The 19,137-nt window shown below is 39.1% G+C and overlaps 1 protein-coding gene across 4 annotated transcripts in view; it reads right to left on the bottom strand.

Moving 5' to 3' along the window:
- Window positions 1-959: 959 nt before the first annotated feature.
- Window positions 960-19,137, bottom strand: part of ANKIB1 (ankyrin repeat and IBR domain containing 1) — a 141,535-nt gene continuing 123,357 nt past the window's right edge. For 2 of the 4 annotated variants that reach the window (XM_037136491.2, XM_037136492.2), the window contains exons 12-20: window positions 15,213-15,347; window positions 14,012-14,098; window positions 13,855-13,921; window positions 11,685-11,830; window positions 10,491-10,669; window positions 9,517-9,568; window positions 5,879-5,993; window positions 4,564-4,697; window positions 961-4,171 (exon numbers count right to left, since the gene is read on the bottom strand). In XM_037136491.2, the coding sequence (XP_036992386.2) occupies window positions 3,428-4,171; window positions 4,564-4,697; window positions 5,879-5,993; window positions 9,517-9,568; window positions 10,491-10,669; window positions 11,685-11,830; window positions 13,855-13,921; window positions 14,012-14,098; window positions 15,213-15,347 (1,659 nt within the window). In that variant the 3' untranslated portion in view covers window positions 961-3,427. Of the gene's footprint in view, window positions 4,172-4,563; window positions 4,698-5,878; window positions 5,994-9,516; window positions 9,569-10,490; window positions 10,670-11,684; window positions 11,831-13,854; window positions 13,922-14,011; window positions 14,099-15,212; window positions 15,348-19,137 lie in introns of all 4 variants that reach the window. The other 2 variants (XM_037136493.2, XM_037136494.2) reach the window with 2 other exon arrangements.

Here is a 19,137-nt window from a genome sequence, read left to right as displayed (position 1 = left end):
GTCAGCATTCCACCCGTACTGGCAAAATTGTCGGGTCTGGGAGTTCACTGTACCCTGTTCACAAATCAGTATGTTAGCTGGTCCATTTCAGAGCCAGTAGAAGTAATGAGACTGCTGGGTCAGAGGTAAAGGGCTCCATCACTCACAGCAGAGCACGCAGCACAAACGCCGGCACACTGGTGCCAGTTCTCCCTGCCCCCAGCGCCACAGGAACTGGGCCGTATTCTGGGCCTGGACGAATGCCAAGCATGCAGCGGGGGTGTGCTGCAGCCGAGGAACTCCGAGCGTCACGGATGCAATGCTTTCCATGCTTTTATGGCAGGACTGCTCCTTAAGGCTGCCAGCGGCATCAACAGCCCAGGCGATTTTGTTGCCAGGCCTTGCAGTCTTTGGCACGCTCACCAAGATGTGCAGGCGCAACGAAACTCAGCTTCCTGTACAGTAAGTTACCTTGTCTGTGTTGTGTTCTGTTCGCTCCCTCAGGACTCTCTCTCAGCCAGTCCGCGCACGGATGCCTCGTGTAGGCCGGGCCCTTGTGCAACGGCCGGCTAAAAGGTAACACGGCCTGATCAAGAACAGTTTCAATCACAATTATAGAGACTGAAGAAGAGTAATTCCTTCAAACGTTTGGCCACCACTCCACTGGCCAGCCACCTGCCATCCTAAGTAAAAGAGACGACAGCAAACTTTTCTGGTCCATCGTTCTTTACGAGGTGTAACCACCGCCCTTTTTATTTCTTAAAACAAGGACAGTCATATAATAGACTAGAAAGAGCCACTTACATCTTTCTAGAAAGAAATCTACTATTCTGGGGCACAAAATCCTGAGTGTGAAAAATATTAGGCCCCAATCAGTTACATATAAGAACAATATTAATCGCATCATGTTTGAGAGAATTTAATTTGAAGAAAATCAGCTTCCTAACTCGGTTAAAACAAAGTCTATAATGTAACGAGACAAAAGTGAAGTAGTTTAAGTAATAAATGTTTAATCAAAGAATTTTACATATTATTAACAGCATTCATTTGGCCAAACATCTACACGGTTGTAGACCCTACTATATATAAAGTGGGAATGTATCAAGTATAGACTATGAAAGTGCAAATAACAAGTCCAGGTTAGAGTAGTTTTTTTACATTATAAAATTAACTTGTTTACAAAATAGGCTTTGCCAAACTTTATTTCTGAATTGTAAAGTCAGTGACTGTTGTTTTTAAAATATGTACCAAGGAAATACAAATGGGCTAATGGTCTTTCCTCACGCTCCGGAGGGAGCAGCGTGCAGACACTGGGCACCGCCCGCCGCCTGCCCGGGTGAAGCCGCAGCGCCCCCTCCCCGCGGCGCGCAGGCTTCGCCGCCGCCCCCACGCAGCACGGCCGCGCTGACCGCGGCTGTGCCAGACAGGCTTCGCGGCACACAGATCCTTCTTCTGAAAAGTTACAACTTGGTCTAAAAACTGATGGGTGTTGGTATTTTCAATCCAAAATAAATTTGTAAAAAAAAAAAAAATCCTTTAATGGACTATTTCAGTTGAATATACAGTAATACACCGCAGATAAAAGTTAACATTTACTCCAACAAATCCTCACAGGGTTGATGCCAATGTCTCTGGTGACTGGGGAAAGGAGCCCTACTGTGGACTCGGGACTCCCGGCACAGGACAACTCCCACACTGCTCTCTACCCTGGGGGCCTGGGGGGCATCAACCACTACCACAGCCTAGCCATGCAAACTCCAAAAATGAGAGTATCTCAAAAGCAGGGTTTGGAAAATAAAAAGTAACAAAAAACTGTAATTGTAACTCATGTGACTAGCAATACTAATGTAACCTTTCCCCCAGCCCAGGACGTGCCTGTACAAACTTGGTACTGAAATTTTGGTATCTGCAGATTTCTGGTAAGAATCTGGCAAAACGTTAAATGGAGCGTTGCATATCTATTTTGTTTATGTTATGCTAGTTGTGATAATATGTAAGTAAAACAGCCATTCCAACAGTTACTCTAGTTTTAATTACACACTGTATCATTGTATCTTAATTACAACTAAGACCAGTATTTTCTTCACAGTAAGACACTGATAACTAGGAAGTTGATTTTTTTGGACACTAAACAGTAATCACATGGCAAATTAGTATTGTGCAACAGAACGAACACATGTCAGTACCTGCTATTTAGGCAAACGACTGATCGAATATTTAGTTGTTATGTTTACTGTAAAGGCAAGGCCATGGGTGGTTTTATGGAGGTCTCTGCAGTTCGTAGCATAGTCATTTCAGAAGAGACAGTGAAGTGTGAATGACTCACTCATTTAACTGGCAACTATCCGTTTAGTTAGGCAAAGGCACAGTAACATGTTGCGCAGGATGTTTTATTGGATTTTTTAATAATCGTGGGATTTACTATAACTCAGAAAACTCCACTTTTTTCTATTTTATAAAACACTTACCATTAAAAGTAATTGCACCCATTAGTAATTAGAATGCACTGTAAAACTGTGAAAACAAAGAACTATGATTGCACTTCCAATAAAGTGTCTTTTAAAATACAGCACCGCTGTTGCTAATCAACCATATTTTAATATTAAAATAAACTGTTTTAACAGCAGCATTAGGTTTAGTTAACTTAAGCTACAGGCTACATTTATGTAAATGCAGTCTCCATGGCAACAAAAGCCCATTAAAGCCTGGAATTTCACTGCCACCCATGGTGCCTTACTCCTGAGTGCGCTGGGGCCACCCAGAGCCTCGCGGGCACCCCTCGCCTCAATGCCGTCTTGGCGCACGAGTCAGAGTTTGGCACTAGTGGACTGTAAATAGACATGAAAAGGAATTTTCAACTCATGTGAGAATGAAAACCAAGTACATGGTGGTGGATGCAGCACTAACGAGAAGCTTTGGACACTTCGATTCATTCTGCTCAGACGAAAAGGCGGGAAGAAAGTCTGAGCACAGAGAGATCAAGGAACGCAGTGTTTGTTCAAACAGATCTACCCAAAACAACGTCTAAAATGAAGATTCCCCCCACCCCACTTTTTTTTTTGAAAGAGGAAAACCATCCAAGGATTAAGGAGTAAGCCTTTAATTTTAATGTTCAATTTAACTATTGCCGACCTTAGGCTAAACAGGGGACTGCATTTTTTTGGCGTGTGGAATCTAACCGACTTACTCCAATTTGTTTCTCTCTCTCTCCCGCTTTCTTTTTGTCAGTGAAAAAAGGGAAAGCTATCCAATTAAATTTGAAAGAGGTTCCCTGTGAGGCTTAACTCCAAAATGAAGCTACTATTCGGGGGGAACGCCTTGTATTTGATCCTACTTCCAGTGGTTCAGAGCTGAGCTGGGATTCAGCGGATCGAGTCCAGCGGCAGCGCACTGCACTGGCACACCACCTGTCTCCGCGATGACACGCTGGGAGCCCGGGGTGTGCAGCTCACACTAGGTGGACCTGTTCAACCCAGTCACTTGGGGTTTGAGGTGTTTGACTTGAAACATCTGAACTACCCTCCTTGTTGGCTGCCTCATTACCACTTCTGCCAGCTTGAGGAGCTGCTTCCCCAGCTAGAACATTCTCTTCCAAAGAGTTTTCCTCTCCTTTCTGGGTTCCTCTACCTTCACTGACCACAGCATCTTCAAATACAGGATCCTCTTCTGGTGGCACCAGTTCCACATCCCTCGTGCCTTCTGACCCATCTCTGACACAGGGGGGCTGGGAATCTGCACTGACTTCTGAAGCCGCTGGAGGAATCAGGGCAATAGTCTGAGGGTTCATGTCATGAAACCAAGCCATTATGTTGCCAAGAAGATTATCATTGATGCTGGCATCCTGGCCAGCTGAGTCGGGGTCACTGGATGAGGGACAGAATTCACTTCGTGCCTCACTGAGAGGGTGTGAACTCAGGGTGTCAGGGGAAAACGGGTCACTCCCTGCTCCTAGCCTCAGGAGGCTGTCGCCAAGTTCCAACAGCTCAGAGCTGCTTAACATCGCCTGCGGGCTGTCTGTGCTCCTGGGGACCGAGTCCAGCCTGGAAGATAAAGAAGTGCCCATGGCGCCCAAGGATGCTTCACTACCAAGGAAGTCTCTGTTTCCTTCTTCGATGGCCAGCCCCGATTCTTGCAGTGACAACTGTATTGCGAGAAGTATATTGGGATCATCTTCATCCAAGGAACTCAGAGCCTGAGGGTGACAGAAAATAAAACCACTCTAAAATTTAAAAGGAAAAATGATTTAACCCAATGAGGTTTACCACTGTTCTTTTTTTTACCTAACGCAATTAATATCTCCTCTCTTTATTTTTATTTTTTATTTCAATAGTTTATTTTTATTGTATTTCCCCCATTAACTCTATTTATACAGAAGAATGATTTCATCTATTCAAATCTTAGTTTAGTTTTCTCTTCCCTGTTACAGGGGAAAAATTCCTTACGGTGAATCTTTTTTCCTACAGCACACCCCTGAAACAATTTAGAATGGAAGGGGGAAGAAAAAGCAGTGAAAGTGAAATGAGGAAACCAGGCTGAACTGAGCAGGAGCAGAGGCGGGGCCGCGGGGATGGCCAGCAAAGCTACCTGGAGAGCATCCTGGTGTTCGGAGCGGCCGGCGGAGGGGAGGTCACGCAGGGCAGAGCTGTGCAGGGCGCTCATGGACGCAGAGCCGACCACGGAGGGGCTCAGCCTGCGGCTGCTGCCACCTTCTGGGAGATCTGTTTCAGAGCAAGCAGCATCAGAGACAGTCCAGTCATACAGATGTCATGTATCTTGTCAGTTAAACTGGCAATTTCTCTTTCAGTGCTGGTGAGAACCTGTGTTCGCAGTTCACCCCACCTTTCAGATTTCTCATGTGTATTTGTCTCACCATAAGCAACAACGTATCTCTCAGGCTACTTCACACCCATGATTATTCTTTGCATTTTTGCTTACACTACATGCGGTTCCATTCAGAAATGCCAATGCTACTGCTTCTTGGCCTCCTAACACCAAGAAGTACCAATGTTACCATCACCATCCATTCCTGTCTTTTCTTAAAAAAAAAAAAAAAAGATTTTATTTATTTTTAGGGAGAGGGGGAGGGAGAGAGAAAGAGGAGAGAAACACCAATGTGTGGTTGCCTCTCACATGCCCCCAACTGGGAACTGGCCTGCAACCCAGGCCTGTGCCCTGACTGGGAATTGAACCGCCGACCCCTTGGTTCATAGGCCAGCTCTCAATCCATTGAACCACACCAGCCAGGGCCTCTCTGTTTTCTTAAGCAATAATAAGTAAAGGTGTTTCAGTTTTCAGGGTTTTAGTTAGTTTATTTTTTTTAAAGATTGTGGGAACTACAATAATAGCCTGAAGAAAAATCTTTAGGCCCACTGATCCTGATTTACTAAAGATAATCTACTGACATTACAGTTTAAGGACTTTCAATTATAATTTAGTATTTAAAGGTTGATAATTGAAGTAATTTCTAATACCAGAAATCTTCTCTTTTGAAGAGTGCTTATAGGAGACCTGAGGCGAGGAAGAAAACACCCCAGGACAGCTACACTGTACGAGTGCTACCAGAACTACTCATGCTGACGAACTTCACATGCATAATCTCACCTAAAACCCACAGTTAGCCCCCGAGTAGCACTATTCGTGTTGCTCCTTTAGAATGTGGAGACCAGAGCTTCGAGAAGTTCAGCGACTCAATTAACGTGCTGCTCTGTTCGGAGCAGCGGAGATGGGGTCCTGAACCCAGGTCTGAGTCCACAGCTCACGTTCTTAACTCCCCTGGTTTTCCGTATCCTGTGCCAGTAAAAGCAGCTCCACACTGATTGTACACCTAAACTACAAACGCTTTCACAAACACATACTCAGCTAAGAGGTTAAAACACACCTACTCTGAGAGCTCACTCACCTAAAGTGCTTTCACTGGGCTCGTCGGGGTCTGGGGGGTCACTGAGCAGGCTGTGCACGTCCCCGCGCCGGCGCTGCTGTCTGTGCCGCCTCCGATACTGAAATTCAGCATATTCCTGCATAAACCAAAGGTTATAAAATACAGGAGAGCATGCACTTTTTTAATGCCAATAAAATAAACAGCACAATATTCCAGGGGGAAAAAGTGTGATTTTATATATGTATTATAAAATCATTTGGCTTTAGAAAAAGAAACTCCTGGCTGGGCCATGCCAAGGAAAAAGAAAAGGGAAAATGGAAAAATAAAAATTTTAAGCAGTCAGTACAACTGCCTGGGTAAACTGGGAATACTTGCAAGCTCCAAGGCTAGATCTCAACTGAGCCACATTTCCTGTGCCTGGGTCTTGTTACTTAGTAGTCTAACTGCTCCTGTGATGGTCTGACTAATGGAAGTTGGGACCTCCCTGGAGGTCTGGTTGTTAAGAAGTGACTGTGATAGATACACGAGAAAGAAAGAAAAGCCCACACTGTTAAGTGCATGTCAGACTGTTAGACTTTATATTTTGTGGGGCTAGAATATCACACTCACAGGTCAAATGACTAGATTAGGGGAAGGTGTGAGGTTAGCTTTAGAACGAGATGCTGCTTGGCTTCCTCCCTGTATTAGCTAACATGTGGGGCTATCTACAAGACAGGCAGGGGGAAGTGTTTTCTATTTCACAAATGGGAAGAACACAATTTGGGCAGATGTCCCTGAGTTCATTTTACATCTGCAGTAACAGTTTAAAGTGGGTTTGCTATTGCAAAGGGCAGGACCAGATTTTAGTGACACAAGGTATGAGAAAAGAGGCCAGTGGGCGTGACACCAAGGCAAGAAGGCTAATTCTGGGAATCATTATAGATTCTTTCAGTGATAAGCTCTAGGATACTCAGGTCTATGTTTATCTTGGTTACCCTCGAGTACTCAATATACGTATATTGTGAAAACACTAAAATAAACAAAAGTTTTACATTACAAATAAAACTTCCATGTCATGTCACTCAGGTTAAATTTATTTAAACTCCTTCATCTGCATAAGCAGCTGGACTCTAGTAAGAGTGACAGGCATCCTGCCACATTAGGTACAAATGCACAGATGATACAAGTGCCTGGGGGCATTATTTAGGCCAAGGGGGTCAAACTCATCTTCACCGGGGGCCACATCAGCCTCATGGTTGCCTTCAAAGGGCTGAATATAGTTTTAGGATTGTATAAATATAGCCAAAGAGGGTCTCAGAAGCCTGGAAGCCTAGGATATTCTCTAGAATATCCTCTTTGCCTGGAAGCCTAGGATAAATCTATTATATAATTTTTCTGATGAAAAACTCACATGGCATTCTCTCGGGATGCAATAGGCTTAAAAAATTTGCTCTCATAAAATTAAACTTATCTGAAAATTTCCAAGGATTCCTAAGATCTTCAGGTAAGCACATGAAAAAACTTTAGTTGGGATGTTCCAAATGTTTTGAAGAGTGTTAAGGCTACAGAGAAGATGAAGAGACCCTAAGATTTAGAGGGAAAAAAGCTGCTAGGATATTTGTTTTAAATAGTAACTACAGTTTACGGAGCACCAGTTTTGTCAGTGACGTAAAGACATGCTCTGATCCTGCCGGAATCCCCCATGACGTCACCACCCCCATTCTGAAGAAAGTACAGAAGGGAACAGCCCTCGGGCTGGGAAGTTGCAGAGCCGGGCCTGCGTTCAGGCGGCCTGCAGACTTCCGGTTACGCTCTTTCCCCGGGGCTCCTCTGCCCCTGAAGTGGCACAAAGCAAATACCGATGCTGGCCACTGACCCATGCGGTGTAATTAAAAAAGAATAAGATGGATTTAACTTTACTGGAAAAAATATAAAAGTCTACTGGAGTTTGACAGCATTTTTTCCCAAAGTGTATATAAGGCATGAAGCTAACTCTTAAAGATAAAATTCTGGCAGTTACTTCCTAGTTGCATACATGCAAACTTTTAGAGTTTCACACTGAGGGGTGATTCTTTATACCTGTAATAAGGTATAGATAAAAGCTTGGTGTCTCAACGTGCCAAAGACTCAGAGAAAAGTAAAAGTGAGTTAAATAATCCCTGTAAAATGTTATTAACTCATAAAAAATAAATTTATGAAGAAACTGTTATTTATACTTTCACAATTCTCAATCTCTAGAGAATAAAAGCTCAACAATTTCATTTGTAAATACTCACATGTGAGGTGGCAAGCTTTCCTATTTTTTACAAAATAAATCTGCTTCAGTCATATTACCAGGCCCTCAACAGTCAAGGTCAAGTATTTTCGGATTCCTGGTGTCACTATGAGCCAGGAGCCATGGTGGCGCACACATGACGGTGACCATGCCAGTAAGTTATTTTTGCTAAATTGTGGTTCTACCTTCAAATTCTGAAAGCTTTAGTATTCTCTCTCTCTCTTTTTTGATAATTGAAGCTTTTATTCCTTCTTTTATGTGGACATTTCTCCCAATATCCCCAAAGCTGTAATTATAACATAGAAATAAGAAGCATGGATCAGGTAAAGGAAGGGTTCACTGTCTGTTTTACAACAGACATTTCATTAAGATATTAGCTATAAAAATTTGGGGGGGGTAATTTAAGTCAATTTAAAATTTCCTATCAGAGCTCTAACCACAAACTGTTTTCTCAAGTCAGTATTTTCTTAGATGCATCTACCAATACAAAAGGCTACAAGGTGATTGCAAGTATCCGCAGCAGCTGAAACGAGAAAGCTATCTGATTTAAATGAGCCACGGTCATTTCCAGATAATAATCACTTTCACTGTCTTTCAGTTGAAGATAACAAATGGGCTATAAATGATAAACAAGACATTCATTGTTCTGCCCCCATCCAGAATTAAAGTTAAAAGTTTATTATAACATAAGCATTGGATGGTATAAATGAACAAGGAAGAAGACAAAGTTAGAAAGAAATGCTAAAACCATTTAAAAATCAGACTCAACAGTGACAGTGGCAATTTAAATCTCAGAAAATTGCAATGCGATTAAGATTTTCACTCTATTATATTTTTATTTGTGGCAACTACTATTTGCAGTGCATTTTACAACTTCTGTACTTTAGAGTGGCATATAATAACAACAAAGAAAAAAAGAAGAATGTGAAAATCTTAAAGAGAAGCAGAAAGCAACTAAGCTAAGCATTTCTTTCTGCATAAACACTATTGATGTCAAGTTTCCACCTTAGCGGCTGATTATATATCAATTCTCTCAGGTTATTGCAATAACTTTTAAGACCAGGTTCAGAATGAAACAATTTTACAACTAGAAATGTGCATTTCTAATAGATAAAATTTGTATCTCTGTTAATCAATTGGAAGATATTTTCCAAAAATACGAGATATAAATTGACCTTAATGCTGACTGTTCAGTAATTAAAAATAGTAACAGGAGAGATGCATTTAATAATCTAAGGCCATAAATGACTAAATGTAGGCCCTGCAGAGGCATTTTTATTATAAGTGAAAGAAAAAACAATGCTGACAACCTCAGGATTTAGAATAGAAGAGGGTGCAGATAGAAGCAGGGTTGTGCTAAGGGAAAATATAATAAAATAAAACAAACCCCCCATAAAACAATTACCTCAGGCGATGCAAATCCTAAATATTCCCAATCCCATGTTCCACCAGCAAAGCTACAAAGAAATTAGACATACCATTTGATTTATTATCAGTACTAAAGAATACAAACTACCAGATCCTTGCCCTTTAAGCACTACTTTTAATTCCTCTACTTGGATTGGAACTTGCTGACCCAAAGTAGATTAACTATAGAATATAATTAAAGTGATACTTTCATTTTTTTCTTTCAAATTCTAAGTTACTTTATGTTTGTGTAAAATGGTAGAAAAATTAAAATAACCATGCTACAACAGACTTTTATGACTGCTTCTATTTTTAAATTATACATGTTGATGTAAAAACAGGTCAAAGGAATTTCTAATGCTTGTAATTATCATGAATGAAAAAGGTATACTTTATAACGGCATTAGTAGTATAAGTATCTGTCCATGTGTTTTTTATACTAGTTCCTGTAAATCCTTCCCCTTTTTCCCCTGAAATTCCCTCCCATAGTATAAGTACTGAAACAACCGAATTCACCTTCTCTTTAGTGGATGATATAGATCTCTTAAATAACTTTACTAATATAGATCATTAAATAACTTTATTAATTTACTACTAATTTCTTCACCTCTTACAAATATATCCATGACAAGTTGGCAAGGCTTCCAAATATTACAACATGAGATGTTTATGGATATCACAACACTACATATATTACTTATTTAAAGTGACACACTGGCATATTCTTTGAATTACGAGTTCACTGAAGTGTGAAGCTCAACTAGCCTAATTTAGTGAGAAACTACACAGTGACAAACAAAAAAATGAGAAAAACAGAAGTAGTACTTGAGGGAAATCACCAAAAAGAAGCTACTATACTTTCATCAGCTATCCACATTTGAGGTATTATAAAACCTAGTTGGACAAAAAAATAAACCTGCTGGCATTTGAGGCTGGAGTTAGGATGGTTTCCACAATGTGCATCCCTTTTACCTGCGCCTTGGAGCTTCCGGTGAGTCTGCAGGAGCAACCCCCCGAGCCACGGATGCCAGGAACTCCTGCCTCTTCTGCTGGACCAGGCATGCTGCCTTGATAATCTTGTGGCGGGGTGTGCGAAGGTAAGGCCTATTAACTTTTTGGGCAAGGTCTTCAGTGACCATTTCTAGGTCTGTCTATGGTAAGAAGAGAAAAAAAAGATTATAGGCTGGTGGATGAGTCAACAGCAAATCCAAATAGTCAATCCAGAGTCTATCTGGTTTCTCAATGAACTCTAACTCTTCTAAAGTCAGAAACTATTCCAAACTTTGAAATAACTTTGTATTTAACATGTTTCTATTTCTCACATTGCAGGAAAACAGCACCCATTTGCCAGGTGTTTACAGCAATGTAGCTGGTATGAATTGCAAAGAAGCAGTGAGCATACCAGCTATGTACAAGGAATTTATAATTTGTCTACATAAAAAAAAAAACAACTACTGAACTTCAAGTCTTGCACTGTGTATGCAAATGCATGACATGTGGTACAGACAACATTGAAATGCCTGAAAATCTGCAGCAAGGCAGGGTCCCTGTGATTTGGGGCTAGGCTAGAAAGGCTTTATGAAGAAAACGAATACTGAAAATTGAAAAGAAATATAGGATATGAATTAGTAGGGGGCAATTCAAAGGGATGACAAAAACTAGCAAGAGAAAGTATGGTGCAAAAAAATAGAGTAATGTACAATGAAGTTGGTCAGTTACAGAGATGTCAGTTGACATATGTGTTTTTGTTTTTAAGTACTGTAATTTTTTTAAGCTGTACTCTTAAAATAAACGGGTAAATACCAACTTTCCCATTTAGTAAGTAATATATACTTTATCAGTTTTGAAGATAAAATCCTTAATTATGTAATTTGGATTAGGCTATGTTTCAACCTCAACCAGCTTAAAACAAAGAATTTAAAACGTGATAGGAAATGTTTGCATAGCTGAGAATTCATTCAGATCTGCAGAATGAGAAATTCAAACATAAGGAAAATTTCAGTTTATCACTGGTAAACCTTTATTTAAAAACCATCATAAAAATGAAAATAAAACTGTTTACTACTCCCACTAAATAAGTTAAAACTTAATGAAGTGGTTGAAGAAGGAGAAAACTTGTTTTTCATAATAACTGCATTTAAATTTAATTTAAAAAGGATATCTTACTTGCATGAGTTCAAAAATTTCTTTTTTTGTGCTTTTAGGTTCTAAGAAAAATCCATAGGGATAAGAACACTTGAGAATGCGGCGAGTTTTTAAGAGCACGTGAACTGCGTCTTCAATGAAAGTGGTATCTGGACAGCCTCCTTCAGCTATGAAGTGAATCAGGCACAGTGAAAACAATTTTTTGCAAATATGCTATTATAAAATTAATTATACCACTGAATTTTCTTAAAAACAAAACAAAACAAAACAAAAAAACAAACGAGGATCCCTAAGAAACAGCCTGAAGTGGCTGTAGAATTGTATTTATTTGAACTAGACTAAAAACCCCTACAACATACTCATATGTGACTTGTCTGCATTTATAAATAAAACACACCCTGCCCAGGATACTGACAGCAGTCGGGAAGGAGCACATACGCCAATTCGACATTCCATTCTCACTCCGCTGGCAAACAAATCTAAAGCTTTAGGTCAACTCAAAGGTCCCATGCTTTACCAAGTTGTTTAGGTTATCACTGGTGAGACTTTGCTAACTAAAGTCTTGCTTAAAAAAAAAAAAAAAAAAGAGCCAAATTATAGTTATGCCTCTATAAAAATAACCTTATAGGGGAGTAAAAAACACAACATTCTGGATAACTAATATAACTCATTCTGGACAACTAAATAACTAATGCTAGTGAACAGAAAACGTGAGGGAAATGAAGGAAGAGTAAGGAGGAGGGAAGAAGAAACTGCTTTCATATCTGAGACTGTTCTTTCCCAAAATATTATAGGCCTTTCCTTAACTACAAAAAAAATCGAAATTAAGCAGTAGAATCTAAATTCATGAGTACTTTTGAAAATAGATTATTCTGCACATCTGTAGAAAGAAATCACATGGGTATGTACACACAATAAAATACATACCAGCCCCAAATACCAACCCTAGCGTACGTATCTGAATTAAGATGTAAAAAAAGAAAAACGAATGAAACAAAACAAACACCCCCTTCCACATTGTGATCAGTGAGAAGTCCGTGAAGCTGTGTTTCTTCCTTTCCAATCCTGTACATTTCAGTTCTCTTTCATATCTAGAGCCCGTAGAAGACTGAATGGAAACGGTAGTTCACATCTACAGGTATTTACTGAATGTGTCCTGTGCGTTAAGCACTGTTCTCAGCATTAGGAATACACTGGTGACGAAACAGACGAAAATCCCTGCTGAAGAACTGTAGAGCCTGTGAGGGTTCTCTTTTCGATTTCAACCATGGACAATTCGATATTGGAGTGATACAGTTACATCACTGCTAAAGTCTAGCAACTTCAGTAAGGAGACTAAGGAGCAAGGAGACATAATTAGTAAGGAGACTAAGCTATTAATGTATATGGTTATTATCTTAATTGGGGAATTATCATCATGAAAAGGGTATTAGTACTTGTTACTTTTATAAACTGGAGAAAATACATGTACAACTGATTACAATTTTAGGCTTACTACCTTTTATATACAAGCTCTACTATTTTAAAAATGTGATTAAAACATGCCAGAACCTGTGGCATGCCAGTGCTCTGTGTGGTCATTGTAAGATATTATATTCTGATAATGTGACCAGTACTCAATCCATTTTTAGGAATGTTCTTTTTGAACTTCCATTTTATGATCCTTAAGTTTGTCCTATCTCATGTCTTTTTGTTTTTTGCCCCCAGTGTCTGTTATTTACCAGTGGGATGATTTCTCCCCAAACTGTCCTTGATTTCCATTCCACTAGGTACTCTGGTAAATTTTTTCAAGACTCTTTGGGAATTTAGACCCACAACAATTGGGTGGCACTCAAATCTTGTTCTTTTGACTAGGTCAGGGATGACAATAGGGGCCATCCACCTTTCCCAACATTGGAGAGCACCAAGCATTAACAGCGGTACCGAGTAAGCAAAACCATGACGTGTGCATCTGCTAACAGGGGAGGCTGAATTAAGAGGAGATGAGGTAAGCCGGGTGGAAAATCTAATCACAGAGGCCTCAAATGCTAAACTGCACTCTGGGCTTCAGAGAACTCCAACAGAACCAAAATGAGCTGATGGAGATAATGTATTTCTTTAAAAGCCTTAACTTCCTACCAATGGAGTGACTGACTTAATAAGCACTGAAGGCTATTTACATTGATTATCACACACGCCACTTACAACTTACTTTCTTTGAGAGCTCTACTCAGTTGCTCCATCTTTTCTTTGGCTGTTTTAAGAAGGCGTTGTTCTAACTAAAGAAACAGAAATAAATAATTTATATCGTTCTCTTTATTTATTCACAACGGTGTAATTCAGTGCATTTGAAATGACTGGGGACTTACCTGATAGCTATGCTCATGGTTTTTAAATCTTGTGTAATAGTGCATAAATCTGTCAAGTTCCTGAAACCGTTTGTGTTTCTTCTCAGCCTAGGAAACAAAACTCCGTAAATGACTTTTACAAATAAAAGTACTAGCTCTTAAAATTGGTTTTTTTGACCACTTAAAAGATTTTATTAGTAATAGATACTAATGCACACAGATTTGTTGACTATTTTATTGAGAAAAAATAATAACCAATACACTTAAGGCTCCCAGAACAAAGCCCTGAATTTGTACTTTCTGTGACAAAGCTCTGAATCCACAATCCCAGAGTGGAAGGCAGAGATGTCTCACCAGCCCTATGCTTATCGTATCTTCCCTGCTTAGTTACATTGCTTATTACTATGAACTGAATTGTGGTCCCCCCAAATTCGTGTTGAAGCCCTAACACCAATGTGAGTGTATTTGGAGAGAGGGCCTGTGAGGTGATAACCGTTATCAGGACGGGCCCTAATCCCACAGAACTGGTGCCCTTGTAAGAGGAAGACACCAGAGCTTTCTCTCCACATGTGAGGACACAGCAAAAAAGAGAGCTTTCTGCAGGCCAGGAAGAGTCGTCACCAGAAATGTGAATGGGCAAGAACATTGATCTTGTACTTCCTAGTCTCCAGAACTGTGAGAAATAAATTTCTGGGTTTAACCCACCTAGCTATGATATTTTGTCATGGCAGCCAAGCAGACCAAGATATTTACTATATGCTATAACATAACATTGTATTGTTGACATTATGTTAGCATTATTTTTGTCATGGGGATATAATGCACAGTAAAGAAAATATAGTCAATATCATAATAACTCTGTATGGTGACAGTTACTAAACTTACTGTGGTGATCACATCATATGGTATATAAATGTTGAATCACCATGCTGTATACCTGAAACTAATACACTATTGTATGTCAACTATAATTAAAAAAATTGTTTTAAGTCACTGTAGAGAAAGGCTGGAATACATAAGACTTATCTTCAATATAAAAAAAGGAAAATTTGTTTAAAAAGCTCAAGTTTATAAAGTTATTTTGTTTAAATTAAAGGCTATGCTAAAGTGTATTTGACTTCATGCCTCATTACAATGAAGATGGGAAAAGAAGAAATGCAAAATACTTGCAATGGTATTAAGTGGCTTAGCCAGAAGTGCTGGCTGAAACAGTTCTCTTTACCTCCACGGTCATCTCCTTGGACTGCTCCTCCACGTGCTGGATGACCTCATAGCGAGTGCATCTGTAATACCCGCCTGTGGAAGAGCTATGCTTTTTCCATTCTTCTAGGCAAATCCAGCAAAAGTCGTACTTGCACTTCAAAAGAAAACATATATGTAAACATCTCTACATGTTAATATTCGAGCTGTTTTCTGATTTCTCGTCTACCAGTTTGCAGGGATTAAACAATTCTGCCTGTGTGACCAGGCACAAATCTTCTTAGAGACACACCTTTTTTTTTTCCATGTTTCCTCTGGAGGCATTATCTGCACTATTAGGAAAGATGTCACATTAGTTTAAAATTATTGCTTTCAGAAATAAGTTAAATTTAAGTCATGATATTATGAATAATCTCAAGGAATCTTTAAAAATATCAAAGGGTATGTATTCTTTCCAAATAATAAAAAGACATACTGAAAAATGTTTAGTTTTTAAGTGCATGGTAATCTACGAAGCTCCACCAGTCTATGTGAAAACATCTGGTAACTTTGACAAGTTGGTTTTGAAACTGGGAACAAGTTTAAAGGTCTCTTAGAACAGCTGACATAAATCCTGTTTCTCATTTTTAAGAAATGCTGATTCTCAAAGTGCCACACTTATTAGACAATGCCAACAAATGAACATTCCAGTATGAAAATGCACCCCCTCCTTTTTTTATGCTTATGGGTTTTATGTCAGGAAGATCTTCCCATTCCAAGGCTATGCTTTCTCCTGGTACTTCAGGTCTATTTTCCTTTTTCTAAAAATGTAAATCTTTGAGCTGTTTATATTTTTTCTGCATATACAGGACACAGCATAAATTCATTTTTTTCCACAAAGCTGTCCAGTTATCTCACTGCCATTTACTGAACAGTGCAGGTTTACCCGACAGTTAAGAGAGATGCCTCCTCCGCCACAGATTACACTCCCATGAATCTGTGCCTATTTTCTGGGCTTGCTTTCTTTCTTTCATTTATTTATTGTTGTTCAAGGACCGCTGTCTCCATTTTCACCCCACCATACCCCCCTGCCCCATCCCCACCTGCCACCCTGGAATCTACCTGCTTTGGCTTTGTCCACGGGTCCTTTATACATGGTCCTTGGTGGCCCTCCCCCTATTATCCTTCTACCCACCCCTGGTTACTGTCAGTTTGTTCTTTACTTCGATGTCTCTGGTTATATTTTGCTTGCTTGTTTGTTTTGTTATTTGGTTCTACTTATAGGAGAGATCATGTGGTACTTGTCTTTCACTGCCTGGCTTATTTCACTCAGCATAATGCTCTCCAGTTCCATCCGTGGGCTTGCTTCCTATTCTGTTCCACTGATCTGTAGATACTTGTGCCAACACTGTGCTGTTTTGATTATTGAGCCTTTATAATATGGCTTACTATTGATAAGGCTTCTTCCTCCTCATTGTTCTTTTTCAGAGTTTTTATAGCTATTCTTGGTTTGTTTTTCCCTATGAACTTTTCAATTAGCTTATCTAGATGCAGACACAAACACCTATTGGTATTTTTGTTGGAATCTTTCTATCCTAGACCTTTGTTATCTTTTCATTTGTCATCCTCTGTGTCCTACAGAAAGGGGTCTTACAATTTTCTCCATATGTCATACACCTCATATGTGTTAATTAAGTTTCTTTCTAGATAAATGAGGCCTTCTCTTTCAGTATATATTCTATCTGGGGCTTGTTGGTATAAATAAAGGCTAGTACTTTATGCTTCTTAATTTTGTAATGTTAATTAAATTTTGGTTTTTGTAGTTGTTTTTCAGTTGATTCTGTGGGTTTTTTGAGTATGTAATCATGCTGTCTGTAAAAAATGATAATTTTATTACTTTGTTTCTATTTTTTACACCTCTGATTCCTTCCCACTGTCTAATTATATTAACTGGTATCTCCAATCCATCATTAATACTATTTGTCACGGAGAGCACCTTTATTTTGTTCTTGATTTTAATAACGGTACTTCTAGCTTCCTCGCAAATACCATGTTAACTTTTGGACTGAAGTAGACTTCCTTTTTATTATACTAAGGGAGATACCGTCTGTCCTTATTTCTTTAAAATCCTAACCTGAGGATCTATTTATTGACTTTAAAGAAAGGGAAGGGTGAGAGGGACAGAGACATACTGATGGGCTGCCTCCCACATGTGCCCCACCCAGGGATCAAACATGCAACCTAGGTGTACACCCTGACTGGAATCGAACCTGCAGCCTTTTAGTGCATGGGATGATGTGCCAACCAACTTAGCGACCTGGCCAGGGCTGTCTATTCCTACTTCTTTGACTGTCTTATAAATGATGGTTGCTGCCCTAATTAGTGTGGCTCAGAGGGTTGGGCACTGTACCACAAAGTGAAAGATCACAGGTTTGATTCCCAGCCAGGGCATGTGTAAGTAGCAACCAATTGATGTTTCTCTCCCTCTCTTTCTCTATAAAACCCTGGCTGGGTGGTGTCAGCCTGGGTTTGGGGTCCGGCTCTCTCCCTCTCTTTCTCCTCTTCCTTCTTAAAAAAATGGTTGTTAATTTTGGGGGGTCAAATGACTTTTTAGCATCTATAGAAATTACATGATTTTTTCTCCATGACTTTACTAATAAGATGAGGTACAGCAATAACTTTTAAATATCAAACCATTCTCGTATTCCGGAAGTAAAACCCACGTGGTCAATTACTCTTTCTATTTAAATATATTTTTATTGCTTTTTAATTGATGGTCAATTACTCTTTTATGTACTCTGCTGGACGCTGGCTAATACCTATGGGTTTTTCTCCATCTATTATCTTAATAGGACTTATGTATTTATATTTGTAAGATTTATCTACACTTTTCTTTCAGTTTCAATAGTCTTGTTAAGTGCTGATATCAAGGTTCTACTCACCTTATAATAATAATTTGGAAGTTTCCTTATCTTTAACTCCCAGAAACAGTTTAAATCACATTGGAATTACCTGCTCTTTAAAGGTCTGATAAAATTCTATTGTAAAACTGTTGGGACCTATAGTTTTAAAGTAGGGAGATCACTGAAATACCTTCTGTGAAAACAGGTTTGTTTGAGTAGCCTTTCTAGGGTCAGTTTTAATAAAATTATGTTTTCTTAGAAAATCCATTTCAAACCCAATTTTAAGTTTATCTTCAAGAGCTGAGTCAAGTTACCTCGCTATTTCAGTTTGCTTTATTGATTATTCCCCTTGTATCTTATTATTGTATATTTGAACTCCCTTACTCCTTTTTTATTATGTAAGCTTAGTGGTTTATCTTATTTTTTCTTCAGAAACTACTGTTTGGATTTATTAGTTGTATTGTTTTTCAATTTTTAATTCACTACTTAAAAAAATCTTTCTTTCTGGTTTTCTTCCAGTATTTTTGTTTTTCTAATTTTAAGTCATATCATTAATTCATTCTTTATTTTGTATTGTTTTAAGTAAATAAGGCTGTGTACATTCTGAGCATTGCTTTAGCTACAGCCCCCAGGTTCTGATAAAATAGTATTTTCATTGTTCCAGTTTCCTAGAAATTCTTGAATTTCCTTTTTTCCCCCCCGCTGAAGTCGTTCAAGAGATTTAAAATTCCTCAATGAAAATGCCTTTGGTAACGTTATTAATTTGCATAATTCCATTATGACCACACAAAGTTGCTTATACTGTTTTCTATTTTCTAGAATATTACTGGGATTTTCTTTGATGATCAATGGTCAGTATTTTGGGAATGCTACATGGGTACTCGAGAAGATGGCATAGTAGGGATTTTTAGGATATGGAGTTTGGATAGAGCAGTCAGATGTACCTTACTAATTATGTTGTCTTCTCTATTTTTTTGTCTATGTGACATGTCATGAACAGAGAGCTGAATTAAAGTCTCTACTCATCTGTCCTTTCACAAACATGTGCTCACACAATAAACTGTG

Source organism: Artibeus jamaicensis, unplaced genomic scaffold (assembly GCF_021234435.1).
Source record: "Artibeus jamaicensis isolate MK-2021 breed Jamaican fruit bat unplaced genomic scaffold, CSHL_Jam_final contig_923, whole genome shotgun sequence".
NCBI lineage: Eukaryota > Metazoa > Chordata > Mammalia > Chiroptera > Phyllostomidae > Artibeus > Artibeus jamaicensis.
The sequence above is the reverse complement of the archived record's forward strand: the minus strand, read 5'-3'. Positions and strand labels throughout refer to the sequence as shown.